General features: G+C 41.9%; 1 protein-coding gene across 1 annotated transcript; it reads right to left on the reverse strand.

The window, feature by feature from the left end:
• Positions 1 to 1,112: 1,112 nt before the first annotated feature.
• On the reverse strand, positions 1,113 to 26,998 carry LOC149284916 (sodium- and chloride-dependent creatine transporter 1-like). The gene is made up of 13 exons (XM_089496162.1): positions 26,749 to 26,998; positions 22,487 to 22,618; positions 21,600 to 21,861; positions 17,950 to 18,082; positions 13,480 to 13,614; positions 12,411 to 12,514; positions 10,227 to 10,351; positions 5,204 to 5,316; positions 4,406 to 4,543; positions 3,632 to 3,734; positions 2,901 to 3,001; positions 1,850 to 2,020; positions 1,113 to 1,250 (listed from the first exon to the last, which is right to left on the reverse strand). The coding sequence occupies exons 1-13, from the start codon at positions 26,834 to 26,836 to the stop codon at positions 1,113 to 1,115; spliced, it is 1,743 nt and encodes a 580-aa protein (XP_089352288.1). The 5' UTR covers positions 26,837 to 26,998.
• Between the last annotated feature and the right edge of the window lie 119 nt (positions 26,999 to 27,117).

A 27,117-nucleotide genomic window follows, 5' to 3' on the forward strand; every position in this document is an offset into this window, starting at 1 on the left:
GGCGGGGAGTCCCCCCGTTCAAGGATATTTTAGGGATGTGCGTAGTAAAAGACAACACAGAGTTTATTTTGATATCCTAGTAGCATTTGGCAAAGCCCCCCTATCGGCAGCTCTGCTGATGCTCAATTAGGTTTGTTCTCAATCGCTTGTAGTATCATCAGTCAGTATCTGAAATTCCAATTTGAACGTCTCTCCTAAACACTCTCTCCGGAGATCCTCTTCTTGGACCATTTAGGGCCCTTGCTGGTGAAATTCTCCATTAGTGTGTTGGCATGTTCCTGGAAATCCAAATATTTAATGTTTCATTATGAACGAGAGACATCCTCCGTTGGTCTACAGGGTTCGAGTCTCTGCACAACACTGAAATTAAGAGGAGGGCATCTGATCTACTTTGAAGGCCAGTTGGCTTAATACTTGAGTTGGCAAGGTCTTTCTGTCCAGAATCGCTTTTAAAGGAAAAGTCCAATGGAAACCCTGAAGAAGGTTTTGATTTTTGGTATAATTGTTTCATGCTGGATTTAAAGCCTAATAAAGGCTCTTACGCGAATCTTCTTCTGGAAAATGTTGTATTGTGTTCATCTGAAACTGTCTCCATAAAAAGGCTTCTTGTTCTGACGGCTATTGAACCGAATGCAAATGAAGGGAAGACATGCCAAGGATCGCTCCACCACTGCTTAAGGTCTCTGTTTCATTATTTGATGACCCCAGCTTTAGATGACATGGGGTAAAGGAGAATTTCACTGTCTTTCAGCTGTGTTATGAAACGCATATTATATTAACACACTCATAAACCAAATCAAGCAAGACCACAATTCATGGCAAAGCTCTTTTGTCGTCTTCCATGAAACCCATTGAGATTAATTTCACAAGACAAATTTCTTGTAACCAATTGTGGACATTCCTTGTTTCTCTTTTTCTTTGTTTTTCTTTTTTTTTTTTTATGAAGGCCACATCGTGGGATTAGGAAACTCGTACTTAATATCCTTTTTTCACCGGAAAAATCTACATTACACTTTAGAAGACAAATATGCAGTGGAAAAGAAGCGTCTGGCCATTAGGTAGCAGGAAAGACGGACAATGAGAGAGCAAATGAGTGCGGATGATGAGTAACTTCACATGACGCTTTCAAAGATGATGACCTTGTTGTCCGACACAGGAGTCAGGCTAGTCAGGCTCTTGACATCTTGATCGGGTGACATGTATTCTAAATGATGAGCTCCCCAGACAGGCTCGGTCAGATGCATCCAGCGCTGTAAGGAAATGCGAGAAGACATCAAATGCAATTCTACAAGAACTCAAGAGTTGAATGAGTATCCTCAATGGAGGAATTGTATAGATAAAAAGGGGACATTAGCCTAACGTAACTCTATGAAACTTTTACTTTCACCGTTTTATTTAGAATGTTAACTCTTAATGCTATCAGACATGTTTTCACCAACAAACACACCCTTGGGTGGGAGAAAGAATAGAAGGCACTGCCGGAAGTACTGAATGCTGTCAGAATTATACTATATCTGCAATTCCAAAGTGTCCAAACACTGCTACAAAATAAAAAAGAGGGTACCATAGACCCCAACGTTGATCTGTAAAATATAATGGCATATCTTGAAATGTTTGTGTCCAATTTAACCACATTTTATAAAAAATATAAAGTGTGGCCTGTCCAGGTAGCCTGGCATTGGTTCCATAAGCTGGTCCTAGACTGGCACCCACATCCCATGCTTGGGGAATGATGATCCTACTGCCTGTGGATGGTAATGTGCTTCACATAAGAAACAAAATTGGCTTAGAAAAAAGCTCCTTTAGTGAAAAAAAGAAAATAAAAGCGAAATATCACCCGAACACTCACTTCTTTCAGTGTACCCTTGGCACGTGTGAGTTTATACAGGAAGGTAACAGGAATGCACAGCATGGAAGACAATGCAAAGCACCAGCCGATGGCTTCTCCCCACCACGGGTATGTATAGGTCTTGTTGTAGGTCAAAGGCTTGTAGTTTACTAGATTAAAGATAAAGATGGCCTAGAAAACAGAAAATTGGCAGCCGGTTAAGTCCAGCATAGCAGGTTTACAGCATTAGAAATCATGTGATACTCTGGCATATTCTACCAGCAGGAGGCTAAACTTAGCAGGAGATGTGTTTTTGCCAAAAAAGAATGCCACAGTCCTCTTAAAGGGACAGTAAAGTTTCAGGCCCACTGCTAGAAAACAAGGGACTTATCTGCCATACTTTGGATACTGATCCAAATGCTCTGTGAATAGTTACCTTTATGATTAAATGATTAAATATGATTTATGAAAAAACAAAACAGGCATTTCCACGTTCATCATGTTGATTTAGCTGCTGCCTGGTCAACTATGGTGACCACATCAGCCATGTTTTCCAGGACACATATAATTTTGATATATTGCTGACCAGCCCAGATAAAATTCTGCCTGCAGTATGGGGGGTGTCTATCTGACTAACTGATTCCCTTCCATCAGTCTATACATTCCCCATACCCCAGGCCAGCACTTTACCTGTCCTGGTCATCAATATGAAAAACATATGTGTCCTGGAGAACATGGCCAATGTGGTCACCCTATCTCCAACCTGTCGGCTTTATTGATTGACTTGTTTTAAAGAATCATTTTATGCAATAATCTCAAGCCCACTGCTTTGAAGAGAACATTATTTTTGGGCTATGATATAAATTTTTATTGCATATCACAATTCTTCATGCTTAAGTAGGTACTCCGCCATGTTGACTCAAGAGTTACACAGTGCTGACCACAATGAGACGCTCAGGCTGTGAAGACAAGGATAGATTATTCAAAAATCCTTCACTTCACATAAATTAAATAAAAATGAAATAAAACTACTAATCAATTCCTGTGGTTTGAGTGCAGGGTAATTACTTACCATACATACAAATGGAGTGATCACAGACCAGCACCACTTCATCCATGGGAAGGGGCGGTAACCTATCATACGAGCAATATCATCCATAAACCGATCAGCACCTGCAGGGTTAGAAATATAGAAATTTGGATTAGAATCCGATGGATTTATCATAAGATTCTATTGGTTTCTAAGATCAGATGTTGTGGTGATGTCATTAAGGTTAAATGTGATTTATTTCAAAGATATTCCAGTTTAGAAACCCCTTCTAATCAGAGGTTTGCCTTTTTTGTACTCAGTAAGGATTAAGACCCCCTTCATACCCCCCTCATACCCCGTGCATTTTGGTAAAGTACTCCAATTCAATATGTAAGGGAGAGGGGGAGTTTGGGTTAACCTAGAAGAACAATCTTCTCTAGATGTCACCTCCAGAACCCCATGCACTCTGTCTAATGAGAGACAGTTTATGATATGAAGTCACACAAATACCAGAAGAAGCCAGACACAAGTTCTAGGATAATTTACTCCTGTTAAATCCCACTGGCTTTGACAAACATAACAGAATAATCTCTACCACCTCAAAGTATGTAATTCATTCTCAAAAATGACGTGGCCAAAAGGAGCACACATCACGAGTGGTGGATCCTAACACAACTTGACCCGTCGTCACATGAAATGCCCAGACTGACTTGAGGCTGAAAATGTGTTTATCTAAAACCTGGCAAATAATCCTATTTAGTCAGTAGACTTACCGTACACCCACGCAATAACCACGCACTGCCAGAACGTCTGCCACAGAAGGGTCATCCCACTGGCAGAGTAATAATCAAACAGCTGAAAGACGTACATCCCACCCTGTGTGGAAATAAACATGTGTTTTATGTACAATTTTCTCATTTGTCTCAAATACCACAGCAAGAATAAGACAAACAAAATAAAAAAAAAATCTGTATTTATTTAATATGGCTTGCAATAAAAAATATCTGTATGACATCTAGATGTTTTGTGTTTTCTAACGTACCACCTTTTTAGAACCATAGTCACATTATCTAAGGTTTATGGTCCATTAGTTATCATTATCTGAAACGTACCCACTGTTACTATATTTCACATATTCTTCACGTGTTCTTCATGTAATGACTCCTTGGTAACATGTGATACACCTGGCACATAGATTAGGGCTGATGGTGGATGGAGTCTACAGCCGTTGTTGATATTCAGTAATTCAGTTTATTGGTAAGACTTTCATGATCCTTAGACAACCTTTGCCTTGACTCTCCAGCCTACTGGATTAAGGAGTGTTTTATTTAATATGATGGGCAACCATACCTTTATCTGGAGTAAAATAGCTGGTGGTGCCCTGAGTAAACTATTTTGGTTCCCACAAACACTATAATAAAAAGCCTTTGTTGGTTCCCTAACTGGCTGCCTTGTGTGTGAATATATATTGGAGAGGTAACCATGATGGATGCATCTGTTGCAAGTATTTTTATTTCCGTAACCATGCATGATCTGGTAGAGCTTACATCTGTCAGCATAGAGATGTCAATGAGGAACATGACCACACAACAAACAGCCACGGCGACTTCCCTCTGGTAACGGAAGTAATAGCGGGGTGGCATCAAGTCCAGGATGGCCGTTATGAAACCTTCCACACCCACAAACTGGAAACCAAAGAAACAATACTTCAGCAAATGGTCTATGTTATACTAAGTATGCTCTTTATCAGCTTCAAAAATGACTCGATTGCTCGATTATGAGACGAGGTTTTAATGCTCTGAAAAATATCCCTTATCTTATATTCGAGGTCTGACTACAAGATCCAGATCCCCCCGCAGCGCTGCAGGGGACCTGGATTCTCCTGTGTGGCCGCTGGTGAATGTATGCACGACAACCTCCGCTGCTGCCGGCACTTCTGCCGTGGCTTCTATGACAGGGCACCGTCGTCACATGACCTTTCCGGTGCTCAGACAACAGAGGTTGTCTGCGCACATCGCACAGACCTCCACCGGCTGCCCCCACTAGACACCAGGTAGTCTGAAGCACGGGGGACAAGTCTAGGGATTCACTGGTAAGTCCTTAATTAATATTCAAATTTTGGGGGGTCGTCTTATAATCAGGGTTGTCTTATAATTGAGCAAATACAGTAGTTATTAGACTCACGACTGGAAGCCCTGAATCAAGGAGGACAATGTCTTTCACTTTTCACATAATGCAACCCATGTAGCCCTTACTGCTATGCCTTGCCTGTTCTTTACCCACAAGGCCACACTTCTGCCCACCCGGTATGATAATTTTACAATATTATGAAAGCAATGAAGTACCTGGCTGTCCAAACCCAGAAGCAGCAACATGAAGAAAAAAAGAGCAGACCAGAGAGGAGCCACCGGCATCAAACTTACTGCCCTCGGATATGCGATAAAAGCCAAGCCGGGTCCTGGATGTGGGAATAAAAACAAAATTACCAAATGTAAAACCCCTAGGCTACGCCAACTAAACTGAACCTTGTCTTATACCAGGGGCGTCCAACATGCGGCCCGCGGGCCAAATGCGGCCCGCGAGACCTCGAGGTGCGGCCCGCGTAAGATCGGCAGCCAGGGCAACGGATCTTACGCGAGCCGCACCTCAAGCCCTGCTACTTACTTGTGGGAGGGTCTTCTGGACTGCACAGAGGAAGCGGAGTTCATGTGACATCCTACTTCCTCTGTGCTTTAGCAGAGAAGGCAGAGGGAGGCCGCGCCCCCTGCTGAAGTCTGTGAGCGGCATCGAGGAGCTGCAGTGCGGGTAAGGGGGTGGGGAGGGTGTTTAAATGTGTGTGATTGAGGGAATGAATGATTATATGAATAAATGAGTGTGTGTGTGTGTGTGTGTGTGTGTGATAGCATGGATGTGTAAGTGCTGGAACCTAGGCATGATGGGACTGTGATTGCTGTTAGCAATCACACTCCTATCATGCCAAGTCAGCCAGTACATGCTGAAACCTGGCCAGCTGCCCCCCTTGTGTAGTGATGCTGCCAGCAGTATGGGGTCTGCACTTACAGCCACCCTGTACCAGCATGTACTGGCTGACTTGGCATGATAGGAGTGTGATTGCTAACAGCAATCACAGTCCCATAATGCCTAGGTTCCAGCATTTACTGGATGGATGTGTAAGTGCTGGAACCTAGCCATGATGGGACTGTGATTGCTGTTAGCAATCACACTCCTATCATGCCAAGTCAGCCAGTAGATGCTGAAACTTGGCTAGCTGCCCCCCTTGTGTATTGATGCTGCCAGCAGTATGGGGTCTGCGCATCACTTACAGCCACCCTTAACCAGCGTGTATTGGCTGACTTGGCATAATAGGAGTGTGATTTCTAACAGCAATCACAGCGAGCACAGTCCCATCATGCCTAGGTACCAGCATTTACTGGTTGCCTGGATATGATAGGAGTGTGATTGCTGTTAGCAATCACACTCCTATCATGCCAAGTCATATTGCTAATTTTGTCCAATTGTGTGTTACCTACTTTTATTAAACATGTGAGTTTTTATTATTATTTTTAAAGGTGGGGGTCATTTTCGGTTTTGGCTAAGTGAACCCTGAATGTTTTGGTCCAGAATTTTCATTTTAGTTCATCCCTAGAATAAATCTAGGGAATCCTGAATTTGTAGTCGCAAAACTTTCAAGGCCCAGAAATCAGTGAGAGGAAGAGTAAAGGTTTTGTGTCATTTTACTTTATTTTAATCTGCATATTTTATTAAAGGCCATATTTTTTGTCACAGTGAAAAATGAGTGCGGCCCGCGCACGTATACAATTCTGATGAAGTGGCCCACTGCAGAAAAAACTTGGACACCCCTGTCTTATACTATATTATGCGATAGTTTTTTCAAATGTGTAATAAATAAGAGCTGGACAAATTCCTGATGCCAGCTCCCCATGACGACTTTATAATTGGCTTTTATTTATATAGTCCGAATAATTTACGCAGACCTTATTAAAATACATATATTAAAAACTAGGGCTTCCTCTAAGTCTGGGAAATGTCCCGGCCCCGATGGGCTCTCCTTGAGATACTACTCGGTGTTCCGTGAGCTTTTGGGTCCCCACTTTGTAGAGGCTTTCAACTCCATCTTGGATGGTGGTCGCATCCACGATCACACTTTGGCGGCTTCGATAGCCCTGGTGCCCAAGGAGGGTAAGGATCCTGAGCTGTGTGGCAGCTATCGTCCCATTTCTTTGCTGAATGTGGACCTGAAGCTCTTCGCGAAGATTCTGGCCAATCGGATGAAGCCTTTCATGTCTTTTTTGGTCCATCCTGATCAAACTGGCTTCGTACCTGGCCGGGAAGCTCGGGACAGCACTATCAGGGCCTTGAACCTTATGCACTATGCAAAGCATACCTCCACTCCGACTCTGCTGTTATCCACCGACGCGGAAAAGGCCTTCGATAGGGTGGACTGGTCCTTCTTGCTGTCCACCCTGTCCCATATGGGTTTTGGCCCTGGCCTGCTCTCCTGGATAGGATCTTTGTATACCACTCCTTCGGCTCGTGTCCGTGTCAATGGTTCCCTCTCCGATCCCCTCTATATCCGGAATGGGACTCGACAGGGCTGCCCGCTTTCCCCGCTTCTCTTCGTGCTTGCTCTAGAACCGTTCCTTCAGGCCGTTAGGATGAACCCGGATATCAGCGGGCTTCAGGTTGGGAGGACTCATCATAAGGTTCTTGGCTACGCTGACGACCTTTTGTTTGTTGTCACCCGGCCCACCATCACCCTCCCCAATCTTCTCCGGGAATTTTCGGTCTATGGTAAACTTACCAACTTCAAAATTAATGCCTCCAAATCAGAGATCCTCAACATAACTTTGCCCCCTGCTGTTGTTTCTCCTTTGAAGTCCTCGTTTCCCTTCTCTTGGTGTTGCCACAAGCTTAAATACCTGGGTGTGTGGCTGTCTCCCGACTTCACCCAGCTCTTTTTGTATAACTTCGCGCCTCTGCTGACTGTCATTCAAGCTGATCTCCGATCGTGGAAGCGGCTAACAATCTCCTGGGTTGGCAGGATAAATGCGATTAAAATGAATGTCATGCCCCGTGTATTATATCTCTTTCAGACCCTCCCTATTGCTATCCCGTCTTCCTTCTTCGCCTCCCTCCGAACGGCTTTCATGCGCTTTGTGTGGAACTCGCGGACCCCCCGGATCCGCTTCACTACTCTGATTTTGCCTAAGCCCCTGGGTGGGCTGGCCTTGCCTTGTCCACGCTCTTATTATAGGGCCTGCCACCTGCTCCGAGTGTTGGAGTGGTATCACCTCCCGGGCCATAAGCAATGGGTTGAGGTTGAGTCTACCCTGCTGGGTTTTCCTGCGAGGGTTCTGCCCTGGCTTTCCGTTCCGACGGCTCGTTGTGCGGCGCTGCCCCACCCTTTTACTCATGCTACCTGGAAAGAGTGGCTTTCCATTCTATGGAAGTCCCGGTTGTCTTCTATCCCCTCCCCTTTGACTCCTGTTCGGGATAATCCTGATTTCCCGCCTGGTGTGGGTGCCACCCTCTTCCCCTCGTCTCCTCCTGCGCGGAGGTCTGACATACGCTTTTTTGTGACTACAGGGGGTCTTAAGCCGTTGGGTCTGCTTGCTACCCGCTCGCCTCCCTCTTTCACTGATGTCTTCCACTATGCACAGCTGCACAGCTTCTTCCGCTCCTTGACTCCTCAGCACAATGTGTTGCGTGCCCTCACGCGGTTTGAGGACCTTTGCGCAGCGCCCTCACTCCCTGCTCACGGTATCTCGCGTCTCCTTGAGACCTCCTACCCTGACCACCCCCCGTTTATGGGGCGGTGGGAGTCTGAGCTTCAGATTGTTCTCTCTTCTGAGCAATGGGGGAAGATCTGTGACCTTACCCGCCACTGCTCCAGGAGTAACAGGGATCAAGCGATGGCATATAAATTGCTTGCCTGTTGGTACCGGCCCCCCTCTGTCACGTCCAGATATCATCCTGACATTCCGAACAAGTGCTGGAGGTGTGATGCTGCCCCGGGCTCTCTTCTGCACTTGTGGTGGTACTGTCCCCGCATCGTTCCTTTCTGGGAATCTATTCATCACCAGCTGGCTCATTTTACTGATAGAGAAATCCCATTTACGCCTGAATTTTTTCTCCTTCATCACATTCCGTACTCGGCGTCCTGGTTCCGGAAGTCGGTTGTCCGTCACCTCCTCACGGCTGCTAAGGCGTTGGTCCCCCTGCACTGGGGTGATCCTGCTCCCCCTACTACCAAGGAGTGGATCCTTCGGGTGGAACAGATGCGGGTGTTGGAGGAGTTGTCCCTTTTGGCCACGGGGGCTGCTGAGAGGTATCAGAAAATGTGGTTCTATTGGTTGGACTTTTTGTCTGGCCCCCTGGTTCGCTCTCTGCTTACCTAAATCCGGTAAGTTTGCTGTCTCGCCACTTCTCCTGGATTCCCCCTCCTTTTCTTTCCTCTTTCTTTCTCTCCCCTTTTCTTACCCCCCTTTTTTTTTTTTTTTTTTTCTTCTTCTCCCCCTCCTTCCCACTCCTTATCCTTCCTACCCCTCCCCTCTGTGTCACTGTTGCTCCGTGATCAGGTTTCCCGGTCTCGCGGTGCCACGACAGTTGCTCTCCTCTTATGAGTCCTTTACTATGTGCTACTGGGCTCCTTCTTTCTCACACGCTTGACCCGCTGGTCCTAGACCTTGCCTCGTGGTCCGCTTGTTTTGTTTCCGCGACCCTGCGGATGCTGCCTTCATTTTCCTATTCGCCAATTTGCCTCACACACGTTACACAACTACATGGTGTCCACCTGCTCTGCTGTTCTGGAACCTGTGTTAACGTTCACCTGTGTGCTTTTGGTTTCATCCATGCTATACCCTCTTTTTGAGGGACATGTGCCTGGTCCCTTGTTCCGTTGGTTTTGCATATGTCATTCTGTGTGATATTGCTCTTGCATTTCATCATGGCCCGTCTTTTGTTACGCGACGGCATGCTGGGAACCACTCCTGTAATCTACTGTGATGCTACCTATGTCCCCCCCCTCCCTCCCTTTTTTCCTTTCTGTATCCCTCCCTCTACTGTTTGAAAATGCAATAAAAAATTTGATTTACCCTAAAAACTAGGGCTGGCAGACTAAGGCAAATTGATAATGTAGACTAGTATTTTCTTCTTGGAGTTTAGGGATTTAATTGTTGGACTCTAATCACATCTATACTGAGCCAGTTTGTTTGTCCAGGAGGCAGCTCAGTAGAGCCAGCTTTTCCTATCTATGCTCAACGGGGTCAAGTTACTGACTCCTACAAGCGCAGGTAATTTGTAAACCCCGTCTTTGTGATTCTTAACTGGCAATATAGTGATACCGACCTGATTCAGCCACTTTGGATATATCGACACCTTGTTCATGTGCCATGAACCCCAGGATGGAGAAAACCACAAAGCCTGCAAAGAAGCTGGTGCCGCTATTGATCAGTGCCAGTAAAATGGCATCCCTATGGATGGAGAGAAAGAATTTGTTTTGTGTTCACCCCTAATCAATATCATTTCAAAAACAGGATCGTGCTGGAAAACATGTAGAAGTATGTATTTAGAACAATGCTAGAACAAAGTGGTAGGGCAATCACTATAGCATAAATTAAGATCTTCTGGATGATTTTTACATTTTGCACTAGAATTGTTATGTATACAGGAACCCCAAAGTAATTTAGCACTCCATCCACTGATTCACGAATCAGAAAGCCATATTCTCCGCAATAAGAGGTCACTGCAGTCAATATATGGAACATTTATACGCAGTCCCTTAAGGTGAATGCTTGATAAATCTGGTACATGAGTTATTATTTCCAGAATGCTTACAATATTATTAATTTGCGTTTCTCTAGCTCCATCATATGGCATCTTATTCCTTGGTCACTACTAACAGGGATAATAGAATGTATCATTATGGTAGAGAACTTCTTCTCCCCAGACCATGGCATTGGGAATACAGAGTAGACCTCTCAGATATGCCACTGCCTCACAGAATCTATGGGTTGGATTTGCTAAACAGTGAACTATGCATTATTAAAGGCCAACCTGGACAACTGTCCAACTTACTAAACAGACTTATACTGAGGTGTATGTGTTGTTACATTCCAATACACACACATTATAGTGTTTATTTAAAGCTTTTCTTATTCTGCATAAGGTTGCTAAGTGTTGAGAATGGATACTTTTGTTTGTCGTTTATTTATATAGTAACCCATAGATGCACAAGAAGGTGGCAATAATCAAATGTACAGAAGAGCTGAGGGTTCCTTCTTGACTATCTCTACTCATCTGAAAAAACTAACCCCCATCTCCATCAGTTCAAAAACAGGGCTATCTTCTTGTTACCCCTCTTTTTTCCCTCTTTTTACCTTTCTTCCCACTTTCTTCACTCTCCCTAGGAAGGCTGCCTGTGCATGCCTGTATGGGTTGGGTGGATAATAAATGCAGTGCATGGACAGGGGCTGAGTAGAGCCCAGTAAGTGCCACCCTTGCCTTCCATGGGCACAGCTCTTCAGCCCATAAATAAAGGCTGAACACGATCTTCTGAGTTGCTCACAACAGCTGAGGTGTCATTCTGGCCATCATGGGTTCTCTGCTTACAGCAGCTGTGCATGGCACTACAGATCACGCTACTACCAGGAGGCTAGAGGTGGTCTTAGACACAAACATAAGGGCCGACCACAGCTAGATCACTAAGTTAACCCTTTCAGTGCTTGAAATGATTGGCTCTCTCTTTTCCAAAGCATCCCTTCTCTGACCCAGAAGATCACCCTTATGAATGCTACTAACCAAAGACATGTCTCACCATCCCTGTACTGATAGGGTTACTGCTATATATATTAATATGTATGCACATATGTAATGAGTAGGTCTATTTTACTTTCTTGGGCTATGTGATTTGTTCATTCCATCCTTGGAATGAGTAAGAGATGAATGCATCTTCTCCCATAGAATAGGGATAGTGAAGTTAGATTTCGGTTAAGATGCCTTATTAATGTCCCTGTTTTTGTTGCCACTCTATCCCCCCCCAAATGTTTACCATTAATTAGATTGCTTGCACAAAATTATCATTATTGTTTTACTACAGAAAAAATATTAAATGAGAATAAGCTAAGATATTTTACCGGAATATACTTAATGTAATCAATCGTCCTTTATACTTACTACACTTACTATCCCACACATTTTAATGCCAATAATAATATGGAACCGGTAAGTCATTCTGTAACAATGCGTAGTGTGGTTATACATGGTAAATACACCCGGTAATACGATTGTAATATAGAGCTGTAAAACTTGCTGCTTACACAAAACTCCCTATCCAGGAGGACTTAGCGGGTAAAGGTCCATACAACGAAGGAGTATGGATTTTCCACTGAATGTTCCATAGATTGATGCAGGTTTGATAACCCTTAGGGATATCACACAGTATGAAGAGGCATTTAATTTCACCGGCCTGTAAAATGTTCAGAAACCCTGAACTTGTGTCAACAAATGTCTATTTGAATGCTTGTCTCTTACTTGTAGCAGTCATTGTTGAAGCGGTTGTAGCTGCCCAGCGCTGTTAGCGCTCCAAGTCCTATCGCGTAGGAGAAGAAAATTTGAGTTCCAGCATCGATCCACACCTACCATGAGTAGGAAAAAAGGCACGTTACAAAGTGTACAGACAGCCGAGAATTCAGCCCACAGAGAACCAGATCACAGCACACACAATCCAATCTATTTTTTTCTTTCCAATAACCTTTTAATCACTGTTCTCGCTGAATAGAAGAGTTATGACGCTGGGAAAATGTGTCCATAGCGAGCCACCCCATTTTAAATTTCATAAACTCCTAGCTAGTGCCTGTAAAGTTGTTCTTTGTTACTGAATGTCCTAGAACTTTATCCATTCCAGTGAACATGTCGATAGTCATGTTTGGCAAACATTTGCTCATATTTCCAGTAACCCTTAAAAAAGGGATGATGGTCAATACCATCACACCTATTGGGAGACTAAAGACCTTATGCTCTCATTGAATGATTTACTGTGAGCAACTCTGTAGAAGCAGAGGGATTCGCAACCGATTATGATTATTAATGTCCATATTGTTATTATGGCGCACCACATAATTAATGGTTAAGGTGATAAACAGAACTGGATGTATAAGGTTTGGCTATAAAGATACGTAAAGTAGTGGTTTAGAAAGTGTGTGAGGTTTGGGTACTGGCAGCTTACCAGTCATATGGCCAAACACAGATGTCCATACATTCTATGTAAAATTTCTGTACTTTCTAAATTAATTGTAATGAATATTCATAGAATAAGTTTCATTTTAGGACTGACCTTTGTGGCCCCATGACCTTTCCACACTTGTGGAAGCTAAATCAATCAACCACCCTGACAGTTAACAATGAAATATGCTTGTTACATTAGTAATGTGTAATTTGGGATGCCTGGCCAGCATAAGATTTGTCTGAATTTTGTGACTTTGGATTTTTGAGACCAGCAGAATTGTCTACCGAGTGTAATATTAAGGACAAAAAAAGCCAAAATCTTTGATTTGAAAACAATAATAAATGAAGGGAAGAGATCAGGTTAACGGAACCCTACCTGGGCATTGCCAAGCTTCGACCAATCTGGCTTTAAATAGAAGACAACACCTTCTCTTGCCCCAGGCAACATAGCACCACGAACAAGAAGGATGAGCAGAACCACATACGGGAATGTGGCAGTAAAGTAGACAATCTAAAAAAATCATATCATTAGTAGTCAGTAGTGGAAATCTTTCCATCACCCTAAAAAGGAGCAGAATAAAAGGGAGGCTCACATAATAAAATGGCTGATAATTAGATTTTATATCCAGGTTTTTAATAAATTACCTGGAGCCTTCTTACAGGAGACATTTAATCCTTATCACAGTAGATTGATGAAAAAAATAATAACTGTAGCATTTCTATGATAGAGATCAACTTCCTCCAATCAAAACAAAAAAGATCATGTTCTATACGTCCCATAGTAAGTCATCACATTTGGTACGCCAGGGTATTGTCATGGCTATTTACGAGGTCATATCAGTCTCACCTGGTTACTAGAGGTTGAAGAATGACCAAGATAAACACCTGGACATCAGATTATTGGTTTCCCCAAATCCTTTGCTTCCAGGATTTTACATTATAGGATATCTACTTACAAAATGACCAAATGAGTGCCCTCCCCACTACGTGCAGAAGAATTGTTTTATCTGCAGACTGAAATAAAATCTTGTTTGCTCATATACCCAGTGAATACATGGTGATCCCCTGCTGAGTCTTGCATGGCACACAGATGATATCAGATGACTACTTCTGAGAATGGCAAGGGCAGATCGTGAGCCACCGAAGGGAGCTCAGTAACAGAACAGTAAAGACATTTAAACTCTCCAGTGTGAAGGGTGAGACCATGCTAATCCTGTCTGTTACAGTTAATTTCTTAGCGCCTCATTTCCCTGAAAGTTAGAGTTCAAACAAGCAGGGCCTTCATGATGTCCCTGTGTCCACCTTGTATGTGTGCAGCATTGCAGAAAAAATGGTTAAGCTAATAGCCATTATTATTACCGTCATGGCACCAGTAGCCAATGCCAAAGGCATACACCAGACTCTGTTAAAGTCTTTTGGATTGCTATGGTTACCCTTGAACACACAGAATAAATGTTTCTGGAGATCCTTTGAAGGTATTCCCTCATGGGTATGGGGATTGTAGGAATCCCATGGAACTCTTAGCCCAAGGAACTCTTACCAAATGAAGGCATATTCCTGATAGAAACAACTGTATTCAAACATTGACATGTATAGTACCAGTAATTTAATACAGTATGTCTATGTTTTGATTCAGGTCAGTACTGAATATTAACACGACAACATTAGCCCACAGAGTAACAAACCAAGCCATGAGGCCAGACAGCTTTTTCAAAATGGCTGGTTCACTTAATCTGTGTTTCTAATAATGAAGTCCTGGCAAGATCCAATACTGAAACCTTAAACTATAGTTTTAATCCCACTGTTTATGTGACATTTTGGCACCTCTTCTGGAACATGTGACTATTCTGTTCCTGAACTGGGATTAAACAGGAACCTTTAACATTTCCTAATAAAAGTACCAAGTGATCCCTCTTCTTCTTGGAGGATAATGCCGCCACCTCCACCCTGGTGAACATGCTTATTGTTCAGTAACGACACAATCAGCAGAGAACAATGTCTAGGAGTGGGAGACGTGAAGCACATGCTTCATTCATAACATCTCAGTCATCTCTCCACCTCCCCCATGGTCTTATTCCCTAGCCCTGCTGACCGGGAGCTTTATAGGTCACCAGCTGGCTCTGCGCAGACTGAATAAGCAGTGTGATCACACGCAAGAGGCTTTGAAGGCCTAGATTTGTCAAAGTGTGATCAGATGGGAGCAGTCCTTATTTTCCATTCATGTAATCTGAAGTAACGTTAGCATGGCTAGCAATGTCAGGACCAATGCCTCTACCAACCGCATGCTTGGCTCTGTCAATAAAATTGACAGAAAATCTTCCTCTGTTGAAAAGAAAAAAACAAAAAAATAAAATAAATAAAATTGAGGACCTTGGGCAGTGAACAAGGAACGTCAGATTGTAACTAGGACGTCCAAGTTAGAGAACAACAGTATTAATGAGTCAAAAGGAGCTCTTATATAACAAAAATAAAACAAAGAAAACTTCAAATCAGTATTTGCAATAAAAATGTATTTTGAATCAAAGTCCAAAATTCAAATGTAATTTTCATGCTTGTTGGTATTCCGTCAAACACATCAAGCCGTGGCAGGTAGACCTTGTGGTCTCCTTCACCGATTCACTGAAGGTCACTGATGATTTTATACATCACGCTCCTTTATAGAATCTAACCGAGATTAAGCATGGGGACCCCCTTGGATGCATATTTGCATTTAGAAAGCAACAACAGCTATATGTTTCACGTTAAGCAAAATCTTTCCATCTCTTGTGTTTAAACGTAATGTTTTCATGTTCTCTTGACAATCACTTTTAGCAAATGCCCATTTAACCTCACAGATAGGCTGATTGCCAACAGCGGATAACTCAGCGATTCAGAATATGCGATTGTGGACGCGTTTTGTTTAAACAATAATTGGAGCAGACAAATCACAAGGAGACACGCAGGTGTGCAGCACAGTACTCTTTTCCTTAACCATAAAGGTGCCAAAGGCCTTACGTTAAAAAACTACTCACCTGATCCACCCCCCTCTAGACCACAAGTATCCCATCTATTATTATGATTATCAATACAGTATACACTATATATATATATATATCTAATAATAAGCATTATTAAATACTCATCTACCTCTACCATGCAAGCCAGAAGACTTGCTTTTCCCACAGAAAGAGGTTCCCTTTATTTCTTAAATATAACTTTTTTAAATATTGGCATCTGATATAATAGCATGTGCCGCGTTGCTGTGTACAAAGAGCCAATTAAGATTTAATTCACATTTGCTTTAATACCTCTCTGCCACGTGAAATCCTTCACAGTCTTAGTTTATAAATCAGGGGGTGGAATTTTCCTAAAAATCCTGAAAAGGCCCTCATAGAGTTAATGGTAAACCATATGATTACATACGAATGGGGAAAAATGTGGCAGAAACATCACCACTGTACGGTTCTTTTAATGGTTTTAAAAACAAAAAAATAAATAAAATAAAATTTTTAAGTGAACAGGGGTTGGCTACTTTCAGCCCCCTGCTGCAAATGACTATAACACCCATGATGCTTTTCTACCCAAATGGTTGCTCATCCATGAGACAGGCTGTCAACTTAATAATGAAGCTTTAAGTGCTCAAAGTGTAATTAAGTGGGCAGCCTGTTTCATGGACCATTGACAAGCAGAGCATCATGGGAATTATAGTCCCCTGGGGGGGGCTAAAAGTAATGCGGGTCATACCCACGCTTACAGTCAGTTGCCGTGGATCGTAATGCTTGTTCTAGTGAGCTGTGAGTTAATTCTCCAGCTTGGCTCGGCATGTAAGTCAGGAGGCTTGTATTAACACCAGTGCAATAATGTATGATGCCAATTCATAACACTGGCAGAAACTGAATCCACATTACCCTACCAGTTGTAAACACGCCGTGCGCTACTATATATAAACAGAACGAATCCACGATCAGCACAGGGTACAAAGTGTAATGTACCACGATCTAAATGCACTATGGATCAGTGCTGCACATATCCAAACACATCTGGATAATTCATAATTCACACATAAAAAACCTCAAAATCAGCTGAAGACATATTTATTTTGCCCCCTTTTCATGTCTAGTAAGATCTGAACAGTGAGTAATGCTTGATTCGGTCCCTAGCCATGAGAGGTTTAGACACAGAGACGCTTGTCTGCCTGGTACACACAGCCACTCTCTGTCCTGATTGGTTATTTTGAGCCACAAACCAACCACACCTGCCCACACTCGCTTGGCCACTAAACACCATAAGCCCTAATTTACAAATACCCTGAATGGAGAAGTCTAAGGGTCTTATTCACTACGTACTGAGTCCCTGTACTGACAATATCCTAGCTTCCAAAAATAAAATAAGACTCCATTATATATATAAAAATAAAAACGAAAATAATAAAAAAACAAACCTATATAACCCGATACACTGGTGTGGGGTTTCAATGAGTGGGAAAGCGACTTTCATTGCCATGTGATAACTAGATAATAAAGCCAGCTGTAGCGCATACACAATCGACAGGATGATAATTCTTACATATATCCATGTTCCACGAATTCCCTGCCCATGTTCCGCCTATTCCCTCCCCATGTTCCAGCTATTCCCTGCCCATGTTCCAGTTATTCCCTGCCCATGTTCCAGTTATTCCCTGCCCATGTTCCAGCTATTCCCTGCCCATGTGCCCTGATACTTGTTCACATTGCACCCCACAAAACAACCCTCTGGGACTAGCCCTCTGTCCACGTAACCCACGTATGGTTAGGTATAGGCCTATCTTTGTTGGGAAATAAAACCCAAGTACCCCTCTTCTTTTGCTAAACACCGGCCAATTCCCTACCTTTCCTGTGGACTTGACACCCTTCCAGACACAGAAGTAAACCAGCAACCAGCAGGCCAGCAGACACAGGAGCAGCTCCCAATTCACAGAACCCACATCATCCAAACCACCGGAAAGTCTCAGTACCTTGTTCCTGTAAGAATGATCACAGTGAGAGCTCTGTTCACAAAATAATAAAACAGAATCTTATATTTCAAGGGTAGTCATAATTATCTCCACCCCTTGGACAGCTACCCCATAACCCTAGGTCCTGCTTTGCTCACCCCCATGGCTCTGGATATCTATAAAAACGCACACATTGTAAAATATTTTAGTTGAGGCAATGAACCATTTAAACCACGTATTTTCCACATTATCAAACATATATTACGACTGGTTCTCATACTATTACATTCTGAAAAATTAAAGGAACACTCCAGCTATCATAAGGATTAATCAGAACCCCCCTGCTATTGCATCGCTTCCCTGCCCTCCAGTTGTCACATTGAAGGAGATGTGTTTGGCCGCAGGCATCCATGCGCCAGTTACAGTCATGTCTTGCGTAAGATTTCCATGGGTTCTAATGAGACCCCCTGAATACACGTGCTTTAAGCGCTCCCACTGATTTTAATGGGGGCACCTTACTGCCAATGACTGGCTGCATAAGGCAAAGAATACATTTTTCCTGTACTTACAAAGTACACAAATATGTATTCTTTGTTGGCGAGGATGAACGGGAGATTAAACTGTCCCTTTTAAAGATCTAGGGCAGCCATTGGACAAAGAGAAATACATAAAGCATAGGATAATCTTCAGATATGATGAGAATGAGATCATGTCCACCATTTTACCAATATATTTATTTTCTATCTCATAAAATAAAAAAAGGAGACTTAATAAATTGTTTATAAAGGACACAAGTCCACTTTTATACGGTGGAGAGCTGAGCTGGGGGTATAATAATATAATGAATTAGAATCTAAGAGACTTTCCCACATTCTTGAGGCCACCCAGAAACCCTAGACATGGGACACCTAGAACGGTACATCTAGAACCTGTACATTCTGTTCCTTTATTTTATTTTCCAGAATAATTCTATGATGTGAAAACAAATGTCTTTATAAGAGCAGAAACTAAAAAAAGCAATTCTGGTGCAAATTGCTAAGTTTAGGGCAATCAACATCTCTTTCATCTTTAATCGAATGTTGCCCAAAAATTGCTCAAATTGCTATAGCAACGTGGTTGTCATGTGTACTTTTTGGTGTGAACGTGACATTTATGGTTAACCCTTTTGTTATGAACGGCTTGCAAATTGAATATGCCATTGCTCTATAGATGATACAGTCTTAAATATTGTAATGGCTCGAGTAGTATAAAACGATGAGGAGTTTATCTCATGAAATGTTTGGACCAAGTTTAGCTGCTTATTTAGAAGTGGGCATCTTTTAAATCCTCCATTGTATTCCGGACATTATATACTTTGATAATTTCTAGTTTTCTCAGATCCTTTGAATGTATGGATTGTAAGAGGCGCTGCGGAAATTGTTGGCGCCATATAAATAAATAATAATAATTATATATATATATATATATATTTATTTATAATACTATTGGTGGAGGTTGGTATTAAATGAATATTGCTGTATAAGCCAATGACAGCATTCAGCATTCTAACTATAAAAACAGCAGAATAAAAACAAAATTCCACTTCTGTAACAAATGGATCAAAAAGTAGTGTTTTATGTATTTTCCATGAATTTTCCAATCTATACTCTACTGGCCCAATTTTTTGCTACGGCAGGTCTTTGGTATACGACCAATATAATAATTTAGACACCAAAATACCATCACCCACCGCTAGGAATGTTCTAGTATTAAAAAGTTTTTTGATCCCCTTTGTCTGACAGCATTTCTCTAAAAGTCAATGCCATTCACTGGTGCCCCTCTCAGAAACCACTTTTTTTTTATTTTTTAAAGAAAAAACCCCTAAAATAGAAAACAAAAACAAAAACAAAAAAAGAAATTCGGTAAAAGACACGAAAATAGATTAATGAAAAGGGGAGAGGCTGTTTTCAGGCTCACATGTTTCGGAATCATGCTAACAAGACCATCCCACCCTGCGGGTGCCAGCGAGAGGTCATTTGATCCGCTCCTTTTTCCGGAATTTCTGTGATGCAGTGTGCGGGCAAACATCCCCTACCGCCGCTCGCTCGCAACACTGCAAGAAAACATCATAGCAAGAGAACCAACAAATACACAGGAGGTGAAAAATGGTATTACAAGGGAAACTACAGATATATCGACGATTACGCCATATTGTTACACTGTGAAACTACAAAAGCAATCCTACCCATTATATCATAGCGGGACATACTTCGTCATTCCAGATATACCCTTACGATTAAATTAAAAAAAGACGTATACCCTTGGGACTTATAACTGAGGAACGTTCAATTACTTTTAGGTTAAAAAGCATGGATGGTAGAGGACTGCAGTTGGAGAAGAAAAACATGGTCTATACTCTATATATCTCCAAAAGGATTTTTTTTCCCAGATGCACGCAATGCCATGATAAATAAGGTCTTAAGTTAATGATGTGTGACTGCATATTTCCCATGCTTACATTATAAAAGGAACATAAAACTACTTTTCGCCATAAAAAGTTGGTGGCTACCGTGCTACATTGACATGAACAAAAAACAGTAATAGTCATTTCACTATTGTGTGTGTAAATGTACGAGCCATCGCCCACATGATTAAAAAAATGTCTTAAACTCGGAATGGCATTTCTTTTGAAAAAAATGCTTTAGCAAAATAATACAAATTGTTTTTTTTATCTTTTTAATACCTGGCCTGGTGCCAAATACCGCCTGCTTTTGTAATAAAGATGCAGAAATGGTTTCGTATATCCCTAGAAATATCTTGTTGTTATTTTGTTGACTGATTAAATAATTTAATTTGATTATAGCAGTATAACTGTACAATGAAAAAAAAGTTATAAAAAGTACAACACGAGCTTTGACCTCCTACTTCTAGTGCATTCTAGTTTGAACTGGCTACCCATTTCAGTAGGGCAATGCAGTTTAGAAGCTGTTGAGAAGATCCCAAGCCAGGTCTGGTCATCCTACTCTACTCTACAGGTGAACAAATATCTTAAGTGAGATCTGCTTTTCTCCAGAGGCAAATAAAGATCTCAAGTAAGGTTTGGCTATCCTCCTTCAACAAACATCTCATGTGAGGCTGGGGCTTTCTAATCTTGTCCAGAGGTGCAAGAACATCTCAGGTGAGGTCTGGTCTACTCTACAAACATCTCATGCACGCACCTGGTAGCAGCCCTGACTACACATAGCTCAGTGCTCGCTTAACAGTAAATATTTGGAAAGTAAGTACACACGCTTTTTATATAATAATGATAAATACATAATAATATGAGGCCTTTCAATAAAGATGCAAAGATATATTTGCATCTGGATAACTATGTTCCAAAATAAAACACTAACCAGTAGCAGAGAAAGGCTAAGGGCCATCACGGTAGATTCAACTACTTTCTACATGCTACATACAAAAATGATGGGTTACCACTGCCAGTACGTACATAGATAGTCTAATGTTATACATATGCTAACGGAACAGACTAAAATAATATAATAACTGCTGTGAAGGTTACTTACTCCCAGAACTCTGTGATTGGGGACACTTTGTCTGCAAGTTCATCACATGTCAGGTTGCCATAGGTGGAATTGGCGGTGCTGTTGCTGCAGTCGTCATGTCTGAAGATCTCCACGCAGTCTGGAGTGTTCCATGTGTTATTGCACTGTGACCAGGGCAGAGTGGCCGTGAACGATTTCACCAAGTAATAGACGCCCCAGGTCAGGATCATGATGTAATATGTGTTACAAAAAAAGACGATCACCACTGACGCAAAGCCAATCCCTTGAAAGAACAAGCAGAGGAGATGGAAATCAATGGACATAAGAAGTATAGTAATAATAATAATAAATACGAAAATCGAAGGAATGAATGAAATGCTTATTTCTTTAAAATTGGTTTAAATGTAAAACATATGATGAAAAGTCTCTGGAGCAACACTACAAGAATTTGGTACTTTGTATGTACTATACTGGTTTAGTAATTGGATGGCTAGAATCTGGAATGTGATCATTTCTCGTTAAGGGATATTAAGCAGACTGAACTAATTCCCCAAAATAGTTAATAACTAAATAAGTGTTGAACCTTGTCACAAGTTGGACTCCTACCACTCATCTCATGAATGGAAGAATGTAATGAAAAAAAAGCAATTGCAAACATTCAATTAGTGGAGAAGTGCCGGGGGCTAGAATAGAACAACCTTGTAAGACACTAGGTGGAACATGAGTGCTCGCTCAAACTGGAAATGCTAAGTTGACCTGCATTAGTTTAGGGTCATAGGCTGCATGTTTACTGGAGAATAAAACCTTTGACTAGTGAATGAATAAAACCATCCTCCATCCTACGGGATAAAAAGTCAATAGATATGAGGCACCAGAAGAGAGGCAGAAACTTGGAAATGGAGGCTGACCTTGAAAAAGAGGAGCGATGTTCCACACGGCAATGCTACCAGCTTTCATGAACTGTCCTAAGGCGATCTCTAAGAAGAAAATTGGGATTCCTCCAAGGATGGCAATCAGGATGTAAGGAATGAGAAAGACACCTAGAAAACATAAAACAGAGGCGTCAAAAATCCACAGAAATTGGACAGGGCAAATGGACAGTTTGTGATAAAGTCAGGAGAGATAAGCGGAAAACCAAGCTTAACAATTCGAGTCTTCTCCATTATGGGACCCCATCCCAAGAAAGACTGATAACATGTGAGATTCCACCAAATAATAGCAGTAACCTAATAAAAGGGGAGGGACAAATGAATTGAAGAAAACAGAGATGGCTGCACCTATTCATCATTTTTGGGGGGTGCATTACCTGGACTTATTTGGGTCTGAACTTTACAACTTGAGGATTTGGAAAAATGACAGATTGGAAAAATGACAGATTCACCTGAACATTCATCTCTTTTTAACCCATCTGGCTGGCCTAAACAGATACTCTCTACACGGCCTTCCAATAATCATGGGACAGACTCGTTTGGGGTTTTTCGACATCTGGAATACCCGTAATACCCGTTTCATTCAGATTCTGAAAACCTTGTAGGCTACTCAAGGTAGCGAGTATAGCGAGTAACTGAACTGATAAACCCCCCACACTCTCAGACTCCACTCAGTTTTCTTTCCTGCTAAATGACACGATCCTGACCACGGCATCTGCACCTGTTCCAACTTCCAAAGGAGTAAGTGGCAAAAGCCATGATTTGTGGCAGGATGTCTCACTTTTGTACATTTGTTTTTCTTTTTTGGATTCCATCACAACTTTTTGTTTAACTAAATTCTAGTGGATCTTTACATTATTGCGCGTGTCAAATTCAATAAACCTTCCTGAATAATGCTTTGTACAAATTTGTATTATTTTTGATTAAGCTATTTAAATCTGCAAAAAATAAAAAAGCCCAAATATGGACCAGTTTATAGATTAAGTTAGTGAGAAAAAGAATATTTGAATATTAAGAATTTTGATATAATAAATAAAACCCATTTTTTAAATATAACTTTGCGGGAGTACAACTTTTACTAACGCAGAAAAAATATAATACAATTAATTGAACATGGGTTATGTTGTGCTACGAGTTGAAGAAACACAGTTTACCATATATTAGGTATTACATATGCCTGAAATAATGCAATTTTTAATTGTGATGTTTGTTTTTGTTATTTATTTGCCATAAAGTTGGGTGTGCCCAGCATTGACCGCCATTTTGAAAGTCTCACAAGAGCCCTTGAAGGTGACTTCTGTTTACCTGGAACCTTACACTTCCCTCTGCTTCTTATCACAACTCCTGTATGACTTATAACGTCGAACCGGTTAATTATTAAACAGCTTTATAGTTCCACGAGACAGATACGTGAATATGGAATATAGATGAATGGATTCCACGCTGAGATAAGAATGGATCAAAGTGACAAATGTGCAGGAGGTTGTGATTCTATAATGAACCTTATCAGGCATGGAATGGACTAGGATCATACCATTTGTCATAATGTCTCATTTTCAAGCAGTTTTTCTACATCAGTATTATAAATAGGACACTTAAATAAATAACTTGGAAATCCTTGGAACCAAAAGATTGATGTTCCCATAATTCCAAATGTCTTTTAATGAAAAGTATGCATTTAGTAGATTGAATTTGACCTAGAAGGGTTATGTTGTATTTAACGTGATATGATGTGTATGAAGAAGCCTGAATCTGAGGTACCGCACGCCATGGACATATCCATACGTCCCATCTTGTACCCCTGGTCAATCGGGATGCCGAGGAACAGAGCATGGGAGGTAGAGGGTCACTCGAACTGGCACCGGAGAATGAAATAGGGACCACGGGATTGCTGTCTCAACTCTACAGAGGTAGAGTTCAGGGGGACAGAGGGATAGAGTGGCAAAATCGGGCCTGTCCTACGCAAAGTGGGACAAGCTGGCAAAAATATTTACTGTTTTAAAGTGTAAGATAAGCAATAACATGAATCAAATTTCATTTGCTTAGGATATTTGCCCCTATGGACGTCACTCTGGGTATTATTTACATACATGCTTTTCTGTGGGTAATCAGATAAACGGGAAATCACTTTGCACAGGGCCTGTCATGGTCGCTCCCACACCTCCCGGGTTATGTATATTAATGATTAACCGTGTATGTGTCTGAAAACACATAGATACAATAAAAATAGTGAATTGGTTGTTTTGAATGGGTTGGTTAAGAATGTATTTGCCATTTGAGTGTTTAAGTTCATGGTTGGCACCACATGCCAGGTGGTGTGATAGGATAATTATCAGGCCCCCTGGACAACGTGGGGGCTCTGGCTATGGGCGAATAAAAACAATATAGCACCACAAAGGGGCTTTGGGTTAATTGATGCAAGCTTCGAAAGGTGGTCTCACCACCATAACAGCCAGTACTGCATTGGTTGCCATGGTGATAAGACCACTTTTCAGCACCAAAATCACTTTTTCACACTGTCTCCCTCAGCTATGAATTGTGAGGGGGCCATAACTTGGTGTCCTACCCGGGTTCATATGGAGAGTGGATTTGCGTGTGGGCTGCGGAGGAATTTATTGCAGCCGCTTCTTTGCCCGTTAGCCAAGTCAATGTGTAACCTCAGTTCATATCCACCATTAACTTCAGGGTGAACCGGTATTTGAATAACACTTTAAACAGCGTAATCTAGTAAACTTCCCTGCAATACGTTGGAAAAGGTCTATAGTTTTACACTGACACCGAGAAGCCGGAATGCCTCACATGACCAAGTGATAAATACAGTAATTAGTAAATATTTGGAGAAAGCGACATTAATAATTAAGGTCAGATCCGCTGGTACCCACATTACCAGTGCTGAGGACTGCTGCATTACTGTAACAACGCAAAGTCATGGGGAATAGGATGGAAAGTACACGGCGCAGACGTGTAAGACCCTGGACAGAGACAGCTGCCGGGCGACACATCTGACACCAGAAGCTAATCAACCAACATCTCATCGTGGCCAAAACTCCTATGACTCTCAGTCAGCTAGAGGTTGCCAGGGCCTGCAGCATGGCCTGACTTCAACTACTAAATCCACCATTAACCGAGCTTCAAATATATTTGGTTTGTCCATCAGGCCTTCAATGGCCTCAGTGTTACGAAAGCACAGGGTAAGTTAACATGCTAGACAGGCCACTTAGAATGAGTGGGTGGTAGATAAGTGGAACAGCTTCCCAGCAGAAGTGGTAGAGGCTAATACAGTGAGGGAATTTAATCGTGCATAGGATTGGCATACAGCTATCCTGATACAGGACCAAGGACTTTACGTATGTCTTTACACCGGGCAGACTAGATGTTTGAATGGTTCTTACTTGCTATTAAATTCTCTGTTTCTAACATACAGGGGATGGGCACAGAACGCGCGTTAAAGCTCTGTCACTGCTTTATATTAATTCTGATAATGTATCTACATTTACCGATAATGCAGTCGGCCCTTGTATTGATTCAACTTTGCTGCCAAAAGCTCTGACGTGGACACCACCGAGAAGTGATAGTGTTTTGGGTACACGAATGTTTGTGGCCTCCTTACTGCAATTCCGTTGCAAAATGGTACATGTGGAGCAATTGCCGTAACGAGCATTGGAGGATATCAGCCGTGAATGCTCCATTTTCACATCTTTGCCCCCCAAAACATCTATACATAACCGCCATATTCCCTCTTCTAGTGGTCGGATTCTTTGGGTCCCTCATTTCTTTGGGCTGCCAACCGGACTTCCGACCCTTATGCTGATCTTGGCAGAATTCAACAGAGTCCCGCTGAGTAGTGATCAGCATAAAAATCCGGATATTAATTATAGTTTCATATAGCATGACGAATATGTGTCGCTAAACTGTAACTGTATTATGTAAACCCCAAAGATAGGATGACCAGGCAATATGACACTACGGGACACTACTTCTGGACTTCATTTCCCCGCTCAACCAACAAAGAGCAAAGGGGCGCAATCATTTTGTACACTCAGAAACTGGAAGCTCTATAGAAAGTGTAGTTAATTTTGTACTTGAACATAACTAGATTAAGGAAGTTTGCTACAATATGACATATTGCATACTCCCAGGCATGGCACCGCCAACCAGCAGAGTATCGTATTAGTAAATACACAGGGTACAGTTAATTGGGATATAATTATTAAGAAGGGGACTCTTCGAAACACGCTTACCTCCTCCATTCTTGTAGCACAGGTAGGGGAACCTCCATACGTTACCGAGCCCAACAGCAAAGCCCACGCAAGACATTATAAAATCCATCTGGCGAGTCCATGTCTCTCTTTCGGGGACGCCCTCCCTGCAGTTTGGGGTGAACACAAGGCCCCCTTTGGTTGATCCATTACAGCACAAATCGGTCTCATGGCCATTCCCATTTGGTATCAGCTGTCCGTTCTTCTCCTCCAGTGAAACTTTGTAGCTGCCGTTTTCCAAAGACAAGCTGCTCTTATCCATTCTTAAATCTGTATGTCTGATACCCGCGGCTTTTTATTTTAAATTATAACAATAATAAGAAACAAAAAATAATAATAAAAGGTCCGACA

The sequence above is a fragment of the Sceloporus occidentalis genome, unplaced genomic scaffold (genome assembly GCF_023333645.1).
Source record: "Sceloporus occidentalis isolate IW3139 unplaced genomic scaffold, rSceOcc1.0.p SCAF_87, whole genome shotgun sequence".
Lineage (NCBI taxonomy): Eukaryota > Metazoa > Chordata > Lepidosauria > Squamata > Phrynosomatidae > Sceloporus > Sceloporus occidentalis.